Below are 18412 nucleotides of genomic sequence, written 5' to 3'. Positions count from 1 at the left end.
GTATTCTGCAGGTTGTAATATAAAGTACCTCAGAGATTCAACTCCTGAAAATACTGGTTTAATTTTTCTGCATAAAACATGAAGACTTTAAGTGTGTTCAAAGCACAACCAGTGTGTGCTTTGGAGGTTAAAGTTCAAACACTGACGTGGAAACACCCTGGTAGGACTCCACTGCTTACTTGGACACAGGTTGGACCAGAATCTCTGTGTCGCTGTGAATCATTTACATAGACATTCTTGGCTAGAATCGGGGAGAAAGGGGGTTATAAACTAGGAGGTAATGCCCAGTTTATTCCAGAGCACTTAGAAATGACTCATGGCTTCCTGTTCCCTGACAGCACTTTGGTGTTGGTATTAAGTCATTCATTCTGAGTAAGATATTTGGCAATATAGGCAGTAACAATCTAGGCAATTATCTCCCTGGTGTATACTTTCCTGTGACCAAATAATACATAGAAAAAAGGAGCAAAGTACTTTTCCAGAGACAAAAAAAATGTGATGTGAAATAATTCATATCACTTTCCCAAAGCTCATTCAAACTCTTCCGTCCATTGCCTGAGTTTCTATAAGACACATCACACTGTGTCCACACTACATCCTAACAGTTTATACTGACAAGAAGGGTTCTAGGGCAGCTTCTAACAGGAAAAGGCCACAGGGTGTATAACTTGAGATATAGGGATGAAAGGGGATGGATGGGCACCACCACTGAGAAGGCAATGTATAATTAAGGACCTGGACTTGGCAGACTCCCTGAGTTTGGATCCCAGCTCTGCCACTTATTGTGAAGCTTTTGGCCTCAATTGCTTTAACTGTAAAATGGGAATTGTATTATTACCAACCTGATAGTATTGCTATGAGGATTACACGAGACAATATGTGTACTGCTCAGAACAGTGCTTGGCCGGTAGTGAGCGCCCAAGTCTTCCTTGCCTTGTTCAGACTGCCATTATGTATGAGTGCTGTGTATTGTGGTTTTGGGGTGGGGAAATTGGGAGAGATTTTATGAGTCAGGTTTATATGACCTTCAGGTGTTTTTGGTTGGGTGAGATGAGTTCAGGTGGAGAGAAAACTGTTAGGATGGAATGCTTGCATTTGTTTTGGAGTCAGATTTAAACTTTTATCTTTGCTTCATGCAAACACAGAGGCGGGCAGAAGGCAAATGAGATTCTCTACAGCTGTAGGCCTTGTCTTCCTGGTATCCTCTGAGCATAGGGATGGGCATGTGTCCTGAGCTCTGCCATCCTGGGAATGATACTGTCATCCACAGATGGTGGTGGTTGAAGCAACTGGAACTAGTGCCCAAAGTGGAACATTATAGTTTCCACTGTGGGTTTCCTTAGAGCTTCCTGGCACCCATCCTTCCAGAGCCTGCATGTTTAGCCCTCTCTTGATTCTTTGAGCCAACCCCCAGTGCCCTTCCAGTGCAGGTCCTTTTTGGGCAAATTTTGCCAGAATCAGTTTTATTGCTAACAATCAAAATACCTTAATTGGCACAAATACCAAGTAGATAGATTAAATGTTTCTATTGTCAGTAGGTAAGGGGACACAGATGAGGCCAAGAGTCCTAGAAGTCATAGAAATGTCCTCTTTAGAAAGTATGGCTTGGAGGATAATGTCATTTGTTGTCTGAGGTGCAAAAGAAGTGAATTTTGGCCTACGTGAATGGAAAGAGGAAGTCTTCAGGCTGGCCAGCATTGGTCTGTTCCGAATACAAGGTGTAGCATGCAGCCATCTTTGGAGACGGCGGGGGTTATTTTTCATATGTCAGAGATGGAAATTACCAATAGGCAAAAGAGCTAACAGAAAAGTTAAAGGCTTTCAAAGGAGTGACACCTTTTGAATAGGATCACTCACCATCATTGTCACCAAGAAGTTAAAAGTGGATTTTTAAAATAAGTATTTATATTGTATTGCATCATTTTATCACCCTGAAAATGTTTAAGTTTCTTGAGGGCAATGGTGTATCTTACATTTCTTCTGTAATTAAAAATTACATGGTGATAACATGCTGTAATACAACATAGATACTTAGTTAAAAACTCCATTTTGTCAGACCCAGTGCTCTGTGGGGAGACCTCTAAGACTTTTCTCCCTTAACTGGGATTTGCATCTCTCTCTCTATGCTCGCTCATTTTTCAAGGTCTCAAAGGGTGCCTCTTCTGTGAAGTCTTCCTTGAATCTTCCAGTCAGAAGATTCTTCTTTTCCTGCTTATTTCATTCCAGTTTGTACTGCGGTTCTGGACGTGACATTCAGTTGATTTTGAGGGCTGGCCCCCTGGTAGGGGCTGTGTGTGGGGCCATGCTGAAAAGGGAATCCTGAGGCAACTCCAGGCTCCGTGGGTTTGAACTGCTATTGGAGTGACGTCGGCAGTGGGTGAAGGAGTCCTGTGCGTTTGCCATTGCTGTCATCTGTGGTTTACTGACTCCCTTCCTAGGCTGTAAATTCTTTGAGAGCAAGGTCTCAGTGTTAGTCACCATTTGATTGCCTCCAGATATTGGTACAATACCTAGTACCTCAGATCTTCGCAATAAACTCGTGCTAAAATGGAATGAGGGCAATGAAGGAGGTCATGGTGGAGTTTGAGCTGTGCTTAGTGACAGTAAGTGGCAGGAAGGAAAGTGATGAGACCATCAGAAAGGGACCTCTACAGAAAGAGAAGGCCCTTCTCAGGGTAGAGTGGGAAACAAGAATTATTCACAGAGAAAGAGTAGAGTCTAGAGGTGTAGGTTAGTAATGTCCTGATTTTAATGATTTGTTGATTTTGAATGTTCATTATTATAGCTAGATTGCCCTGCCCTGCCTCATACAAGAAATATCTGTTATTTCTCATACTATATTACTACTCAGTTTGTCATCTTTAGCTAGAGATGACTTAAGAGAGAAGTGGGGAGAACCTTTGTAGATGAAGGGAAGGAAAAAAAGGTACAAAGAAGCCATAGGCTAGGAAGCCTTTAGGCTATGAATATAATCTGTAACACTGTTGATTGCTATGGGAGCAACCATAAACTGACTGTTCGGTAGTTCACTGATACGCTCAATTTCTGAGATTAGGTGTGGTGGTGGTAAATAACAAATTATGAAAAAAACAATGCTTCTTGGGCTTCCCTGGTGGCGCAGTGGTTGAGAGTCCGCCTGCCGATGCAGGGGACACGGGTTCGTGCCCCGGTCTGGGAAGATCCCACATGCCGCGGAGCGGCTGGGCCCGTGAGCCATGGCCGCTGAGCCTGCACGTCCGGAGCCTGTGCTCCACAACAGGAGAGGCCACAACAGTGAGAGGCCTGCGTAACGCAAAAAAAAAAAAAAAAAAAAAAAAATGCTTCTTACTAGATGTAAATCTATTCAGAAAATATAATTATGGTTAATTTTCTTTCCCAATTCGGGATCTCCAAATACTCTCTATCCTTTGAGGAATTGACACCCCGCCTTTTTCTATTTTCTTTTTGTAAATTGTGTCTGTTACTGCTCTTTGTTATCGGTTTGGACTCGTTGTTGCAAGTAATAGAAACCCAGTTTACCTGGCTTTAAAAAACATTGTTTCAAAATAAACAAATGGGACCTAATGAAACTTCAAAGCTTTTGCACAGCAAAAGAAACCATAAACAAGACCAAAAGAGAACCCTCAGAATGGGAGAAAATATTTGCAAATGAAGCAACTGACAAAGGATTAATCTCCAAAATTTACAAGCAGCTCATGCAGCTTAATAACAAAAAAACAAATAACCCAATCCAAAAATGGGCAGAGACCTAAATAGACATTTCTCCAAAGAAGATATACAGATTGCCAACAAACACACGAGAGAATGCTCAACATCACTAATCGTTAGAGAAATGCAAATCAAAACTACAGTGAGATATCATCTCACACTAGTCAGAATGGCCATCATCAAAAAATCTAGAAACAATAAATGCTGGAGAGGGTGTGGAGAAAAGGGAACCCTCTTGCACTGTTGGTGGGAATGTGAATTGATACAGCCACTGCGGAGAACTGTATGGAGGTTCCTTAAAAAACTACAAATAGAACTACCATATGACCCAGCAATCCCACTACTGGGCATATACCCTGAGAAAACCATAATTCAAAAAGAGTCATGTACCAAAATGTTCATTGCAGCTCTATTTACAATAACCCGGAGATGGAAACAACCTAAGTGTCCATCATCGAATGAAGATAAAGAAGATGTGGCACATGTATACAATGGAATATTACTCAGCCATAAAAAGAAACGAAATTGAGCTATTTGTAATGAGGTGGATAGACCTAGTCTGTCATACAGAGTAAAGTAAGTAAGAAAGAGAGAGACAAATACCGTATGCTAACACATATATATGGAATTTAAGAAAAAAGAAATATCATGAAGAACCTAGGGGTAAGACAGGAATAAAGACCCAGACCTACTAGAGAATGGACTTGAGGATATGGGGAGGGGGAAGGGTAAGCTGTGACAAAGCGAGAGAGAGGCATGGACATATATACACTATGAAACAAAGTAGATAGCTAGTGGGAAGCAGCCGCATAGCACAGGGAGATCAGCTCGGTGCTTTGTGATCGCCTGGAGGGGTGGGATAGGGATGGTGGGAGGGAGGGAGACGCAAGAGGGAAGAGATATGGGAAGGTGTGTATATATATAACTGATTCATTTTGTTGTAAAGCAGAAACTAACACACCATTGTAAAGCAATTATACTCCAATAAAGATGTTAAAAAAATATATTGTTTCAAGTAACTAAAGAAGCACAAAGGCGTTAGCACGGTGGGATTCAAGACTCAGCCCTGCCGGGTGTGGGGTTTTCTCTTCACTCATTGTCACTGTTTTGTGCTGAGTGTTGGTTTGGGCTTCTTTCTCAGCCCTGGGTTCTTTCCTCGTGGAGGCAAGATGGCTGCAGCTATTCTGGCCTCTACATCCTCATGAATATGGGTCAAGGGGAGAGTGTGTGGGACTCTCATTACAGAAAGCTCCACAAAAGCCTTCTGTTTTCTTGGCTCCAGCTGGGTGATATGGCCATCCCTAAACCAAATCACTATGGCCAGAGAGTGTGACGTGCTGATTGGCTTGGACTGGAGCTTCAGTCAAACGGCATGGATAGATTATAGGGAATGAGTAGAACCCCAAAACTAAAATTGGTGCTGTTACCAGAAGTATAGAAATAGTTGCTGGAGAAGAAAACAAAATATGTTGAGAAAATTATACTTGAAGTGTTGATGATATTGGAACATTATATGATAGGAACTTGGGTAACACTTGTGTGTTGAATTTTCTTAGCCAGAGAAGTCAAAAGTCGGGGTGGGGTTGGGGGAGAGTAGATGGGATGTAAATAATAAACGAGAAGAAAAATATCCTGGGACGGTAGGCAGATCCAGTTACCTGAGCTAGGAATCTGATTGATGGGCTCTTGACCTGTTGGACCCTCTTCTTTCAGAGGAGCTGACACTTGGAAATGTCCCTCATTGAGATCATATGGTAAGAGGTGCATAACCAAGGTTGGGTTTTGACACATTAAGGGACTAAATATTTTCCTCCTGGCCCTTAGAATGAGCTAGTTTTCTTGAAGTGTTTCTAGAGAAACACAGCATTTCCTCCAAGACCCTTTGGGAGGCCAAGTGAAGTAACAACATTAGGAAGGTACAGAACCAAAATTAATAGACTGGGGTTCTAGTTAGACACCCCTGGTGTTTATAATAATTCAGATTGTTTGCCAGATTTAAAAATCAGATGGCACATAAAAGTATGGATTTCTGCTTCCATTTAAACATCAGAAGATCAGGCGACTTTGGCCTGATTCCTCTTGGCAACAGTCCATTGGAGCTCAGCCATGGCTTCCTCTTTTAGAGCCCTGATTGGCATCGTGGAAACATCAGGAAAAGGGGTGAAGGCTAGGGAGTCGGATATAGGGACCTCGTCCCTCATCTAGGACTTTAAGGACCAGGAAGAATTTTCATGGCCTTCAGAGCAGAAGTGTTGCTGAGCTTGGGACCATGGGGTATCATGGGTCTGTAGGCCCTGAGAAGAACTGATTCCCACTTCATAGATTGTAATTTCCTCAGTTTACAAGTTAGTTATATTCATTTAATGTTGAACTTAGAGTGTGAGGCTTCAGGGGGGTACTGGGGACTAAGGCCTCCCCTTTGTTTCACACTTCCAAATGGTTCCAATCACGGTCTCCTATGGATATTCTTGACTTAAGCTTGGATCAATAAACTCTACTTTGTATCTTTTAGGTATACATTTAATGTAGTTTCCTATTTCTCAACTCAAATAATATTATTAACCTTGGCTTCGCTAACAAAGGGGCAGAGGTTTCCCTGCCCCTTGAACAGGCTGCAGTGGAGGAGCTGTGTCTACACCATTGAGGCGTGGTGGATCCATTAGTGTACCCGTCCGGGTGGAGCTAAGGGCACAGGGTGGGAGGTGAGCTTTGCACATTGTCCCTCTGCCTAGGCCATCCCTTTATCACTTCTGCACTTGTACCTACTTTAAGTATTTGGGTTTCAAACCTGAGTCAGCACCTGTTTGGTGGTAGGGATAATGGGGAGAACTCTGGAGTAAGGGCCTTGTGAGAAGAGACCAATTTTTTTTTTACATGCTGATTTAACCATTCAGTGAGCAACTCTAACTCTTCACACCTATTCATTCAACTGCACAAGTCAAATGACATTTGAACCTCTGGGCTTGAGTGACCAAATCCCATACACAAAGTAGGGAAGGTCAGAGTTGTCGTGCCAGCAGCTTCCAGTGTCTGTTCTTGGGAAAGTTATTTTTTCCAAGTCCTTCTGTATAATCTACTTTTTTTCTTTTTGTCTGAGTCCATTGGACTCTAAATATTTGTTGACTCCCCACATGCTTTTACATAGGTTATTCTGGTTGGGATCTTGCCTACCTCTGACTTGCACTTTGCTTTAATGAAGAAAGAGAGTTACATGAATTTTTCACATGCTAAATGCTTTTCCAAAAACTTCTGTTTTTGTTTTCTTCAAAAGTCTTTGGTCCCTGTCTCTTTCTCCCATTCTTATTTTCTCTTCAGTGCATATGTTTGCTTGTGCATGTGTGTAGATACACGTGCGTGTGCACACAGACACAAACCCACACATGCACACCCCTTTTAGCCTTCTCAAATTGCCATTCCATATACTACAATTGCCTTGGCTACAGTTAGAAACTTCCAACCCAGGATTATATATGATATACGCTGAATAACCCCTACAATAAGTGATATATAGTATACAAGGAGGTCCCTATAAATCCAGATTAAAACAGCAAATGAATTAGGGGATGATTCTAATTTGTTGATCGAAGAGAAGTCATCATAAGATTACTTTATATCATTTATCAAAAAAAATCAGTTTTAGTTAAACTTCTCAGGCATTTATAGTTGAACCTGGTCAGCATTGCATTGAATGTTGTTTTAGAAGAAACTAATTCTTATTCATCTTTAAATCTCCATGCTTAGTCCAGTCAAATAGTACGTTATTTGTTGAGTACTTGAATGAATGAATTTAAACTCCCTTACTAGGGGCTTCGTACTGGGGCTTTGAAGTAAATGGATGTAGAAAGGCCTTGGTGGAAACTCTAGCAGCCACTCAATGCTCAGAAGGCAACCCAAGTCAGAGCCCAAGTGTACAAATACACAGGACTATGATGAATTTAACTGCAGCTGGTCATGGAGGTGACCATCGCGGTGGCCCATGCAGTGAGGCAGTGGGGACAAGACGTAGGCGAGTTCTCTCTGTTCTTCTCTACTTTGCTGGCGGATTTCTTTATTTCTCTATCTGGTGTTTGCAAGAGTAACACTTAAAAGGTTCCCCTAGGGAAGAATCGGGGCTATATTATTTACTCCTTTGTGAAAGGATTAGGAAAAAGTTGACAAAAACTATTTTGCAAGATTTAGGGCAAAGATTATTTTGAAAGATTTTCAACCCATGTGGGTTCAAAAACTCCAGTGCCATCTTTGTGCCCCTAATACTCAGCACAGTGAACAGGTGTTCATAACTTGTTGTTGAATAAATAATGAGGTGAGTGAATGAAGAAGACTGATTATCGAGGTGTGGAAGCCCTCTCTCAGTCTTTTCACTCATCTGTTGGTGGCGCATTTCCCACTGACCATTGTTTTGTTTGGCCCTTTTTTGACCTAGTACTATCCCTGCTCTATGAAGGGAAATATCCCTGATAACGAATTTAACTGAACTTTCCCTATGTACATAATACAGTAAGGCCATGGGGAACATAAAAAGAAGAAAATATGTATCTTTTACCTGCAAAGAGCAAGCAATGAAGTTAGGAAGCTGAATAAGAATAAAATAGCAAAATGGGACGATTACAAGACAACACATAATCAAGAATACATTAGTGTATGTGAATAATACATACGAGCCAAGGTAAAGCCAGAGGCGATCTCATGCGGGTGAGAGGGGTTAAGGAGATGTGGGCATTAGTGAGTGGACTGTTGGATTGAGCACAGGTGGCAGAGAGCATGTTAACTTGGTAGTGTGGGGAGTAATGAGATGGTTAAGACTTGGAAAAACTGAAGCGGAAAAAAGCCCCAACATTAAGATAACAGTATATTGTTACTTTTGTTTTGTTTGTTTTTGCAGCTTACCAGGCCTCCCTTTGAGAGGTCACAAATGAGTCAATTCGGAGCCAACTGTCCCTTCATCCCAGGTGTTAAACCTGTCTTAACTCTTCATAATGGTGCCTAATTATGTTTCTAGGATCGTGCAGGCACTTAGGAAATTATTTTGCTTATTTGAGAATAACGGGAACTCTTTTTAACATTACCTTTTAAAAAATAGTTTGGGGCTTGGAAAATCCTGGCTGTTGGCGATCAAATTGATCACTTTTTAGGAAACCTAGCATGGCTGCCCCTTGTAGAATGAATGAGAAAGCTGAGCTCCGTTCTGTCAGAGCAGAAAGACGCTCAGGGAAAATGTGAATTACACTGTACCCATTAATAACTTCCTTTGTCCAAAGGGCACTCCAGGCTGGTGTGTAGAATAGGAGACTAATATATTTTTTTTTTTTAACATCTTTATTGGAGTATAATTGCTTTACAATGGTATGTTAGTTTCAGCTTCACAACAAAATGAATCAGTTATATATATACATATATTCCCATATCTCTTCCCGCTTGCGTCTCCCTCCCTCCCACCCTCCCTATCCCACCCCTCCAGGCGGTCACAAAGCACCGAGCTGATCTCCCTGTGCTATGCGGCTGCTTCCCACTAGCTATCTACCTTACGTTTGGTAGTGTATATATGTCCATGCCTCTTTATCGCTTTGTCACCGTTTACCCTTCCCCCTCCCCATAGCCTCAAGTCCATTCTCTAGTAAGTCTGTGTCTTTATTCCTGTTTCACCCCTAGGTTTTTCACGACATTTTTTTTTTAAATTCCATATATATGTGTTAGCATACGGTATTTGTCTCTCTCTTTCTGACTTACTTCACTCTGTATGACAGACTCTAGGTCTATCCACCTCATTACAAATAGCTCAATTTCGTCTCTTTTTATGGCTGAGTAATATTCCAAGACAACCCTCAGAATGGGAGAAAATATTTGCAAATGAAGCAACTGACAAAGGATTGATCTCCAAAATTTATAAGCAGCTCATGCAGCTTAATAACAAAAAAACAAACAACCCAATCCAAAAATGGGCAGAAGATCTAAATAGACATTTCTCCAAAGAAGATATACAGAGTGCCAACAAACACATGAAAGAATGCTCAACATCACTAATCATGAGAGAAATGCAAATCAAAACTACAATGAGATATCATCTCACACCAGTCAGAATGGCCATCATCAAAAAATCTAGAAACAATAAATGCTGGAGAGGGTGTGGAGAAAAGGGAACCCTCTTACACTGTTGGTGGGAATGTAAATTGATACAGCCACTGTGGAGAACAGTATGGAGGTTCCTTAAAAAGCTACAAATAGAACTACCATATGACCCAGCAATCCCACTACTGGGCATATACCCCGAGAAAACCATAATTCAAAAAGAGTCATGTACCAAAATGTTCATTGCAGCTCTATTTACAATAGCCCAGAGATGGAAACAACCTAAGTGTCCATCATCGGATGAATAGGAGACTAATATTTAACAAAGTCAATGGTATCCCAATTCATACTTATATTAGAGTGTCAGAGGACATTCCAGTTAACTAAAGAAAATCTGATTTGAAGAAATTAACAGGTTGATATGGAATATGATGTTTGCCTTTTGCAAAATGAATGACACATCTCTCTATTGTGAAATGTAATTGAAAAAGGAGATTGATGGAAATATTATAGATAGATAAAAATATTTTCCAGGTTTCCTTTAAATTAGAAAGAAAACTCTTCAATGGATTTGTATTTCTTAGCTGTTTATTTTTTCACATAGTGATTTATTCCAGTGACCCTGTGATCTATCTTCCTTCCTTCCTTCCTCCCTCCCTCCCTCCCTTCCTCCCTTCCTTTCTTTCTTTCTTTTTTTTAAATTTTTCATCTGTGATCTTTCAACTTGTAGTGGAGAGCTGAATATAGGATGTGAAAGGAAAAGAGGAGGGCTGTGGTGGGAGCTAAGTTTGTGAAGAAGGGAAGGAGGAGACAGGACACCAGTAGAACTGCTACTCACCAGAGGTACTGAAATGCTCTGGAACATCTGATCCTGGTCACTTCTCTAGAGAGACACCATCAAGGCTTTTGCCATAAAAAATCAGGTAGGAAAGAAATACCACATTTCTTTATGTTCTTTTTTTAAAAATTAATTTATTTATTGGCTGCGCTGGGTCTTCATTGCTGTGCGCGGGCTTTCTCTAGTTGCGGTGAGCGGAGGCTACTCTTCGTTGCGGTGCGCGGGTGTCTCATTGCGGTGCCTTCTCTTGTTGCGGAGCACAGGCTCTAGGTGCACGGGATTCAGCAGTTGTGGCATGTGGGTTCAATAGCTGTGGCTCACAGGCTCTAGAGTGCAGGCTCAGTAGTTGTGGTGCATGGGCTTAGTTGCTCCGCGGCATGTGGGATCTTCCCGGACCAGGGTTTGAACCCATGTCCCCTGCATTGGCAGGCAGATTCTTAACCACTGCACCACCAGGGAAGCCCAACAGATTTGATTTTGAATCTTTTATTTTGTCTACCTTCCTTGGGCAGGTTACCTAATCTTTGTAGGCCTCTAATTTACATTTGAAGGGAGGATGCTTGTTCCATCAGAGGAACAGATAAATGGTGAGCTCATGTGTGTGAGGAAGGTGGCATAGTTCCAGCCCCACTGAAAGTCCTCTCTAACTATTTGCCATTATTGTTTTTAAGACTAGAGAAGGGGAAAGAAGGGAAGAAGGGAATTTTGGAGAATGGGCTGGGGGAAGGCTGCCTGCCCTGGGCCAGTGGTTCCCCGGAGAACTCAGAATCTCAGGTGTCCCGGTCTAGGACCACAGTGGGAGGAGGGAAAGCAGAATAACCGGGAAGCCAAAAGGTACCAGGAAAGACAGCTTTGATCCCTCGAAGTTGGGACCTTTGGGATTGGTAGAAAGGCATCAAAGTCTTGTTGGTCTCAGGGTTGTTTCTAATGCCTTTTTCTTTGAAACTGTCCTAAGAGCTTTAGATCCTGCCAATCGTAAAGGGCTACTTAGACTAATTTTGGTAAAGATTTTAAAGGTTCAAGGAAGTTAGAAATTTGAGGGAGGAGAAAAGATGAGATCCAATTTCATCTAAATTAAAAAGTTCATTTTTAGAATATACTTTCTTAACTTTCCAATTTTATGTTTGGTTGTGTCAGGTACACTTGAGGATTAGGAGAGGGGAAAAAAGGGGATTTAATTGGTGAAAGAAGGTTTTACTTAAAATTATATGGGCTAAAAAAAAAAAGCAGAGGAGGAAAGCAGAGTTGAAATTATTGAAGATGTATAGGGCACATGTCAAAATCCATGGGAAGATGTACCTGTCTAGAGAATTCAGCATAACCTGCCCTGTTGGTGGATCTCTGGTCAGTGATCCTGGCCATCTCTGGGCTGCATCTTTCAGGACTGACTTTGGAAAACTATGCTCTGAGCTGTATCAGGCATCCAGGTATGTATGTTTCAGTGTTTGGGTACCTGTTAGTGATGTGTTCTTCATTTCTAAAACTACAAAGTGAATTCTAGTAACTGTGTATTCTACAGTGTTTCAGGACCGACAAGTTATGTGATAAATAAAAATGAGTTGATCTAGCTAGAATGTTTTCCCCAAAACTTTATAAAGAATTTTACAGAAGCTGATTTCTTTTAAAATGCAAATTCTTATTTCACAGATATATAATATATGCTTCATATGTTGTATAAGTTATTGTGTGATTATTGTACAAACACATATTGACATGTTTTTATGATTTGATGTCAGATTATATGGGGGAGGCGGCAGAGCATATTGGCCTAGAAGTAGGAATGAGACAGTCAGGTTCTGCCATAACTCAGTTAGGAGACAATGAGAGTTATTCACTTTGGAACCTTGAGAAAGTTACTCAATCCTATGAAGCATCCCTTTCTCAATTATAAAATGAGGACAGTACCTACCTCATGGAGTGGTGAGGAGTAAGTGAGAATGGACACAAAGCATTTAGGACAGTGCATTAATCACCTAAGTCTGGGAGTAGTAAGAAAAATAAATATGGGGATACTAGTTATAGGGTCATTGAGCTTTTCTTCTAAAATTTTTTTTGGGCCTCTCACTGCCGTGGCCTCTCCTGTTGCAGAGCACAGGCTCCAGACGTGCAGGCTCTGCGGCCATGGCTCACGGGCCCAGCCGCTCCGCGGCATGTAGGATCTTCCCGGACCGGGGCACGAACCGGTGTCCCCTGCATCGGCAGGTGGACTCTCAACCACTGCGCCACCAGGGAAGCCCTCTTCTAAAATTTTAACATAATACTTTGAAACTTTAATTCTCGTCCATAAAGTTTTTAAACGTCAGTGCTTCTTATCGTAGCAGAAACATTTTTCCATGGAAAAATATCATAGTAAGCAATTTATTTGGGGATCATGTAACCAGTCTTTTACATATCAAATATTTTCTCAGCCAACAGTGTATATTGCTCCTGATAAGTTTGTTGTGCTATGTAAAAATGCTTGTTGGGACTTCCCTGGTGATCCAGTGGTTAGGACTCCATGCTCTCAATGCAGGGGGTGCAGGTTCAATCCCTGATGAGGGAACTAAGATCCTGCATGCTGCGCAGAGCAGCCAAAAAAAACATGCTTGTTAAGGCAGACTATATACTGTACTTAGTTTCTGAAGAATCCTAATATTATCATAATTTTGCAAAACCTTAGAAAAATATTGATACTGTATGTTTATGCAGAGTCTACACTTACAAAACAGGCAATATATTTTCCATTAACCATTCTACCGCTAAATCGTCATGCCTTTGTGGAAGGCTATAAATTACTTTGCTATTTTAATCATAGTATTTTGCTTTGTAAGGAAATATAGGTGCTCTTACTTAAAATTGTAACATATAGATATAGGTACGTATATATTAATCTTATTATCTGTCAGTGTTCAATAGTGTATACTTTCAGACCACTAGTATTTATTTTATTTTTTTTCCAGTGTCTTACCACAATTACTTCTATTGTTTTTCAGTTATTTTTGATTTTGGTAGGCTTATAGTCTAAAAATATAAGTTAAAAATATACATAATGAAAAGTAAGCCCCTTTATCATTGTGCCTCCAATCCCCCATTTTCCCTCGAGAGGCAATCACTGTTACCTTTCTCTGTATCCTTCTGGAAATGCTTTTATAAATACATAACTGATACAGCTCCCCTTCCGCCAACCATACTTATTCTTCTGCATCTTGCTTTCTTCTTTTAAGAATATATCTTAAAGATTGTTCTGTATTTTTCTCATTTAAATACTAAAGGACTTGTATAATGCTATAAACTTCTTTATCCTTATGAAATAATATCATTTGGGTAAATTGTTTTTTCACTACGCTTATGTGCTGATTTTGTCTGATTGTGGGAGAATAAAAATATTTTATGTAATTAACAAGTGACATACATTTGAATAGGCTTGAGCAAAGAATAGAACTCCAGGTATATTTATCATTTCAAATGCAAGGTCAACACAAGGACTGTTAATTTGCAGCCTTTCTGTGGAGTGCGAATGCTAAAATTGGAGCACTATTTTTAAAACTTTGAGACAAGGGATAGAAACCATTTTGAATATGGGAAAGGATATGCAGGATATCCAAAACCACAGAGAGTCAAAGCCAGCCATGACAGAATTAGCATTTTGCAGACTGGGGGTTATCCTTAAAAATCCTAAAAGGATTGTGTCATCTCTTTCAACACAAAATGAGTATGCCTGTAAATAGTATTAAATACAGTAAAACATTGTAACAGTGAGAATTCAATAAAAATGTGGACATGTATTTAATGCTAACATGTAAGAAATTGCATCCAGGAAGTAAGAATTCCATTTAAACCCAAAACAACCTAATTAAAAAATGAGCAGGGCTTCCCTGGTGGCTCAGTGGTTGGGAGTCCGCCTGCCGATGCAGGGGACACGGGTTCGTACCCCAGTCCGGGAAGATCCCACATTCTGTGGAGCGGCTGGGCCCGTGAGCCATGGCCGCTGAGCCTGCACGTCCGGAGCCTGTGCTCCGCAACGGGAGAGGCCACAACCGTGAGAGGCCCGCGTACTGCAAAAAAAAAAAAGGAAAAAAATAAATTATGTGCTGGGACTTTCCTGGTGGCTCAGTGGTTAAGAATCCACCTGCCAATGCAGGGGACACGGGTTCAATTCCTGGTCTGGGAAGATCTCACATGCTGCGGAGCAAATAAGCCCGTAAGCCACAACTACTGAGCCCGCATGCCACAACTACTGAAGCCCATGCACCTAGAGCCCATGCTCTGCAACAAGAGAAGCCAACGCAATGAGAAGCCTGTGCACCACAACGAAGAGTAGCCCCCACTCGCCGCAACTAGAGAAAGCCCTCGAGCAGCAACGAAGACCCAATGCACCCAGAAATAATAATAAAAAATAATAATAATAAAAAAAATGATGTGCTTAACCCCCAAATTAGGAATGTTCAGGGATGATGTTGAACCTCTTATATAAATATGTGTGTAAAAAAAGAGAATTTCCTGCTTAGCTTCAGTTCTTATTATCTTATAAAACGCTCATTTTCACTTACTTTCTGAAATATGTATAACTTTAATGTAATTAGGTGTGTTTAAGAGGAATAAATGATTTGTATTCATCTATAACTTTACATTGAATAGTCAAACTATGAAGTCATTTTAAAAATGAGTTGTTCTGCTATATATTAGAAGCGTTAAAAATGTAAGTAATTCTTGGGAATTCCCTGGTGGTCCAGTGGCTAGGACTCGTCACTTTCACTGTCTCGGCCCGAGTTCAATCCCTGGTCAGGGAACTAAGATCCCCGTAAGCCGTGTGGCACAGCCAAAAGAAAAAAAAAGTAAGTAATTCCATCTTGAAATATTTATCTACAGCAATAAACATGGATCTGTACAGAGCTTTATCTGTAAGGATGTTCATTTTAGCATTTGTTTATAATGCAAAATTGGAAGCAATGCAAATACCATAAAACAAGGGATTTACCAAATAAGTTATGACATAGTACTATGTGGCCATTAAATATTCTGTTGATACATACAATGTATTAGTACAAAAAATTATAATATACTCAGATTTTCACCCCCCAGTAAAGGTACAGGTGCATTTGAAAAGCAAACCAGAAAGATGCAGATAAAATGTACTAGTTGATATTTCTGGATAGTAGGATTGTGGCTAATTTAAAATTTCTGATTTGGGCCTTTGCTACCAATTATTTTCTATAATGAATATCACATGCTTTCTTTTCTTACAACCCAGTTTTGCATCATTTTTGTTTGTTTGTTTGTTTTAGTTTGTCTCACCTGCTCAGAGTAAGAAGGGCCCTGCAGATCTGGGAAAGACCCAGCACAGGGAAAGCAAAAGGAGGTGGCAATGGTTGAATGCTGTAAAGTTAAACGTTAGAGCCACAAGCTCCATCCAAGATGATCCAGCTCTAACTTTATTATTTTTGTGGACATTATTCATGTCCTAAAATTTTACTTTCCAACCACACCCTTTATATTTTTAAATGCTATACTTTCCTCAACTTGAAATGCTTCTTTTACTGAAACAGTGGGTCAAATGTAAATGAAAATTATACAAACCATTGAGAAATGCCTATGCCCTGGATAAGCACAGGGTGTGGAAAACCGGTGTTTCTTCCCTTTACTGAATCTCAGTTATTGTCTGGCTCACCTGTGCTGGGAAAGAGTATTATCAGGGGATCTATTCCTAGTTGTTTCTCGTCAGCCAGACCTCTCAGGTGATTTCTTCTAGATATTTTACTGCCTGTGTCCTCTGTTACTGCTTACGTAAATGTTTCCAGAGGGCTAACGTTCTTTTTCTAACATTGCTTTTCCTAGATATAAAGACCTGAAGGTAGTCTTTCCTACTCAGAGATGGAGAACAGCACCACCACCATTTCTCGGGAGGAGCTGGAAGAACTACAAGAAGCATTTAATAAAATAGGTATGCTTGAGAAAAACTAAATACACAGTTACTATTCTGCTTGATACCAGCCTTCCAGGAATGGAACAATACCTTCTATTGCTTCCACCACCACCCCTTAACCCCCAGATTTATTCCTTTTTTTTTTTTCCCATCTGGGTTTCACTGGATTCTTTCTTTCTTTCTGAAAGATAGACTAAGACTGGCTTGAATTTCTAGGAGAATTGGACTTTGAATTCTTTGATCATTTCTTTGCAGAGAATACACCAGGTTAATGAATGACAGTGTAACTAAATATGCTTAACATGATCTTCTCATTACAGAGAAAATATAGAGACACTTCCTTGTCTGTAAGCTGAACTCTGGCCTCCATGTGTTTGTCACGAACAATAACACATTTTGCCTTCATGCAGAATATTTTAAAATCTTGATATAGTTTTTATTTTATTTTTTAAAAATCTTTTTAAAAATTTATTTATTTAATTTTTTCTTTTTGGCTGCTTTGGGTCTTTGTTGCTACGTGCAGGCTTTCTCTAGTTGTGGCGAGCGGGGGCTACTCTTCATTGCAGTGCGCAGGCTTCTCATTGCAGTGGCTTCTCGTTGCAGAGCACGGGCTCTAGGCACGCGGGCTTCAGTAGTTGTAGCATGCGGGCTCAGTAGTTGTGTCTCACGGGCTCTAGAGTGCAGGATCAGTAGTTGTGGTGCACAGGCTAAGCTGCTCTGCGGCATGTGGGATCTTCCTGGACCAGGGCTCGAACCCGTGTCCCCTGCATTGGCAGGCGGATTCTTAACCACTGTGCCACCAGGGAAGCCCTTGATATAGTTTTTAAAGGCCATATGTCTTATTTTCCTTCTCCCTCATGCATAATTTAAAAAGCTTAGTGTTGCTTTTAAAGGCCACACCTCTTATATTTCTTCTTTCACTTTTAAAGCCATTCAGTGTTTTGTCTTTATGACATCATTTTGACAGCTTTGTCTTTTTCTTCCAAAAAATTCCCCCATCCTCTGTCAGATCACGATTCTTCTGCATTTTGCTTTTAGGAAACCCATGAGAATATGAATACCATCTTTTGCTCTAGTCTGTACATGCGTGCAAGTGAAAGGTGAACCTAGGGAAAGGTGAGTGTAGTGAATAGATATTGAGATGGTAACACCCTCAACCTTGCCCCTGCCTCAATGGGCTCCTTTGCTGGTGCATTAGGGCACTCTGGAAAGCAGAGTCAGAGGGTAGACCAGGGAGGATGGAATGATCACAGTTGGTCTTGTGCCTAGATTTCTCACAAACCTAGTGAATAATGACTAAAATTAATGTAGGTGAAATGCAGTGCAGAAGTTTCAGAGATCAAGATAAAGAAAGAAAGATTTAAGTTTTAAAAAACAAAGCTCTCTCTGAAAAAACAAATGAGTAAAGTTCTCAGGAAGCTCGTGACTTACAAACTGTTGTTATGAAATAAAGTGACTTCTACAAATCTCTGGGCCTTTCCACTTCTCCCTGCACAGCTGTTTCCAGAGTAACTCAGACCTTCAGAATACAGTCCACATGGTGGCCGCCTTAGGCTCGTTATTTTGCAGGCAGTAGAGTATTGCATGATTTCTAAAAAGTTATTGTTAAAAATACATTTTATGGAGTATTGTATGCAGTGCACAGTGTCTTTCCAAGACAAAAATTGGGCAATTATTGAAATGTTCTGCTCATTTCGAGCATTGAAACAGAGGAAGTAATAAAAATGTATCTCCTAGTTTGGTATTTTTCATTATTTTATAGGTAGTTTGGCAGCTTGAATAAAAGTGCTACCTCGGTCTTAGTAAAACGAATGAATTAGTTCTATTTCACACACCAACTTTAATCTTTATATCTCATGGACATATAATCTTGCAATATTTATTTAATGATATTTTGA

The 18412-nt window shown here is 40.5% G+C and overlaps 1 protein-coding gene across 2 annotated transcripts in view; it reads left to right on the top strand.

Annotated features, from left to right (window-relative positions):
* The window catches only part of PLS1 (plastin 1), a 117833-nt gene that overhangs the window by 50104 nt on the left and 49317 nt on the right, over nt 1-18412 (top strand). For both annotated transcript variants that reach the window (XM_082840234.1, XM_082840233.1), the window contains exon 2: nt 16427-16532. In XM_082840234.1, coding sequence (XP_082696360.1) covers nt 16463-16532 — 70 coding nt within the window. In that variant the 5' untranslated portion in view covers nt 16427-16462. The remainder of the gene's footprint in view (nt 1-16426; nt 16533-18412) is intronic.

The sequence above is a fragment of the Leucopleurus acutus genome (assembly GCF_964270905.1).
Source record: "Leucopleurus acutus genome assembly, chromosome: 5".
NCBI classification, from domain to species: Eukaryota; Metazoa; Chordata; class Mammalia; order Artiodactyla; family Delphinidae; genus Leucopleurus; species Leucopleurus acutus.
Note: the sequence above shows the minus strand (reverse complement) of the source record. Positions and strands in the feature narration are given on the sequence as shown.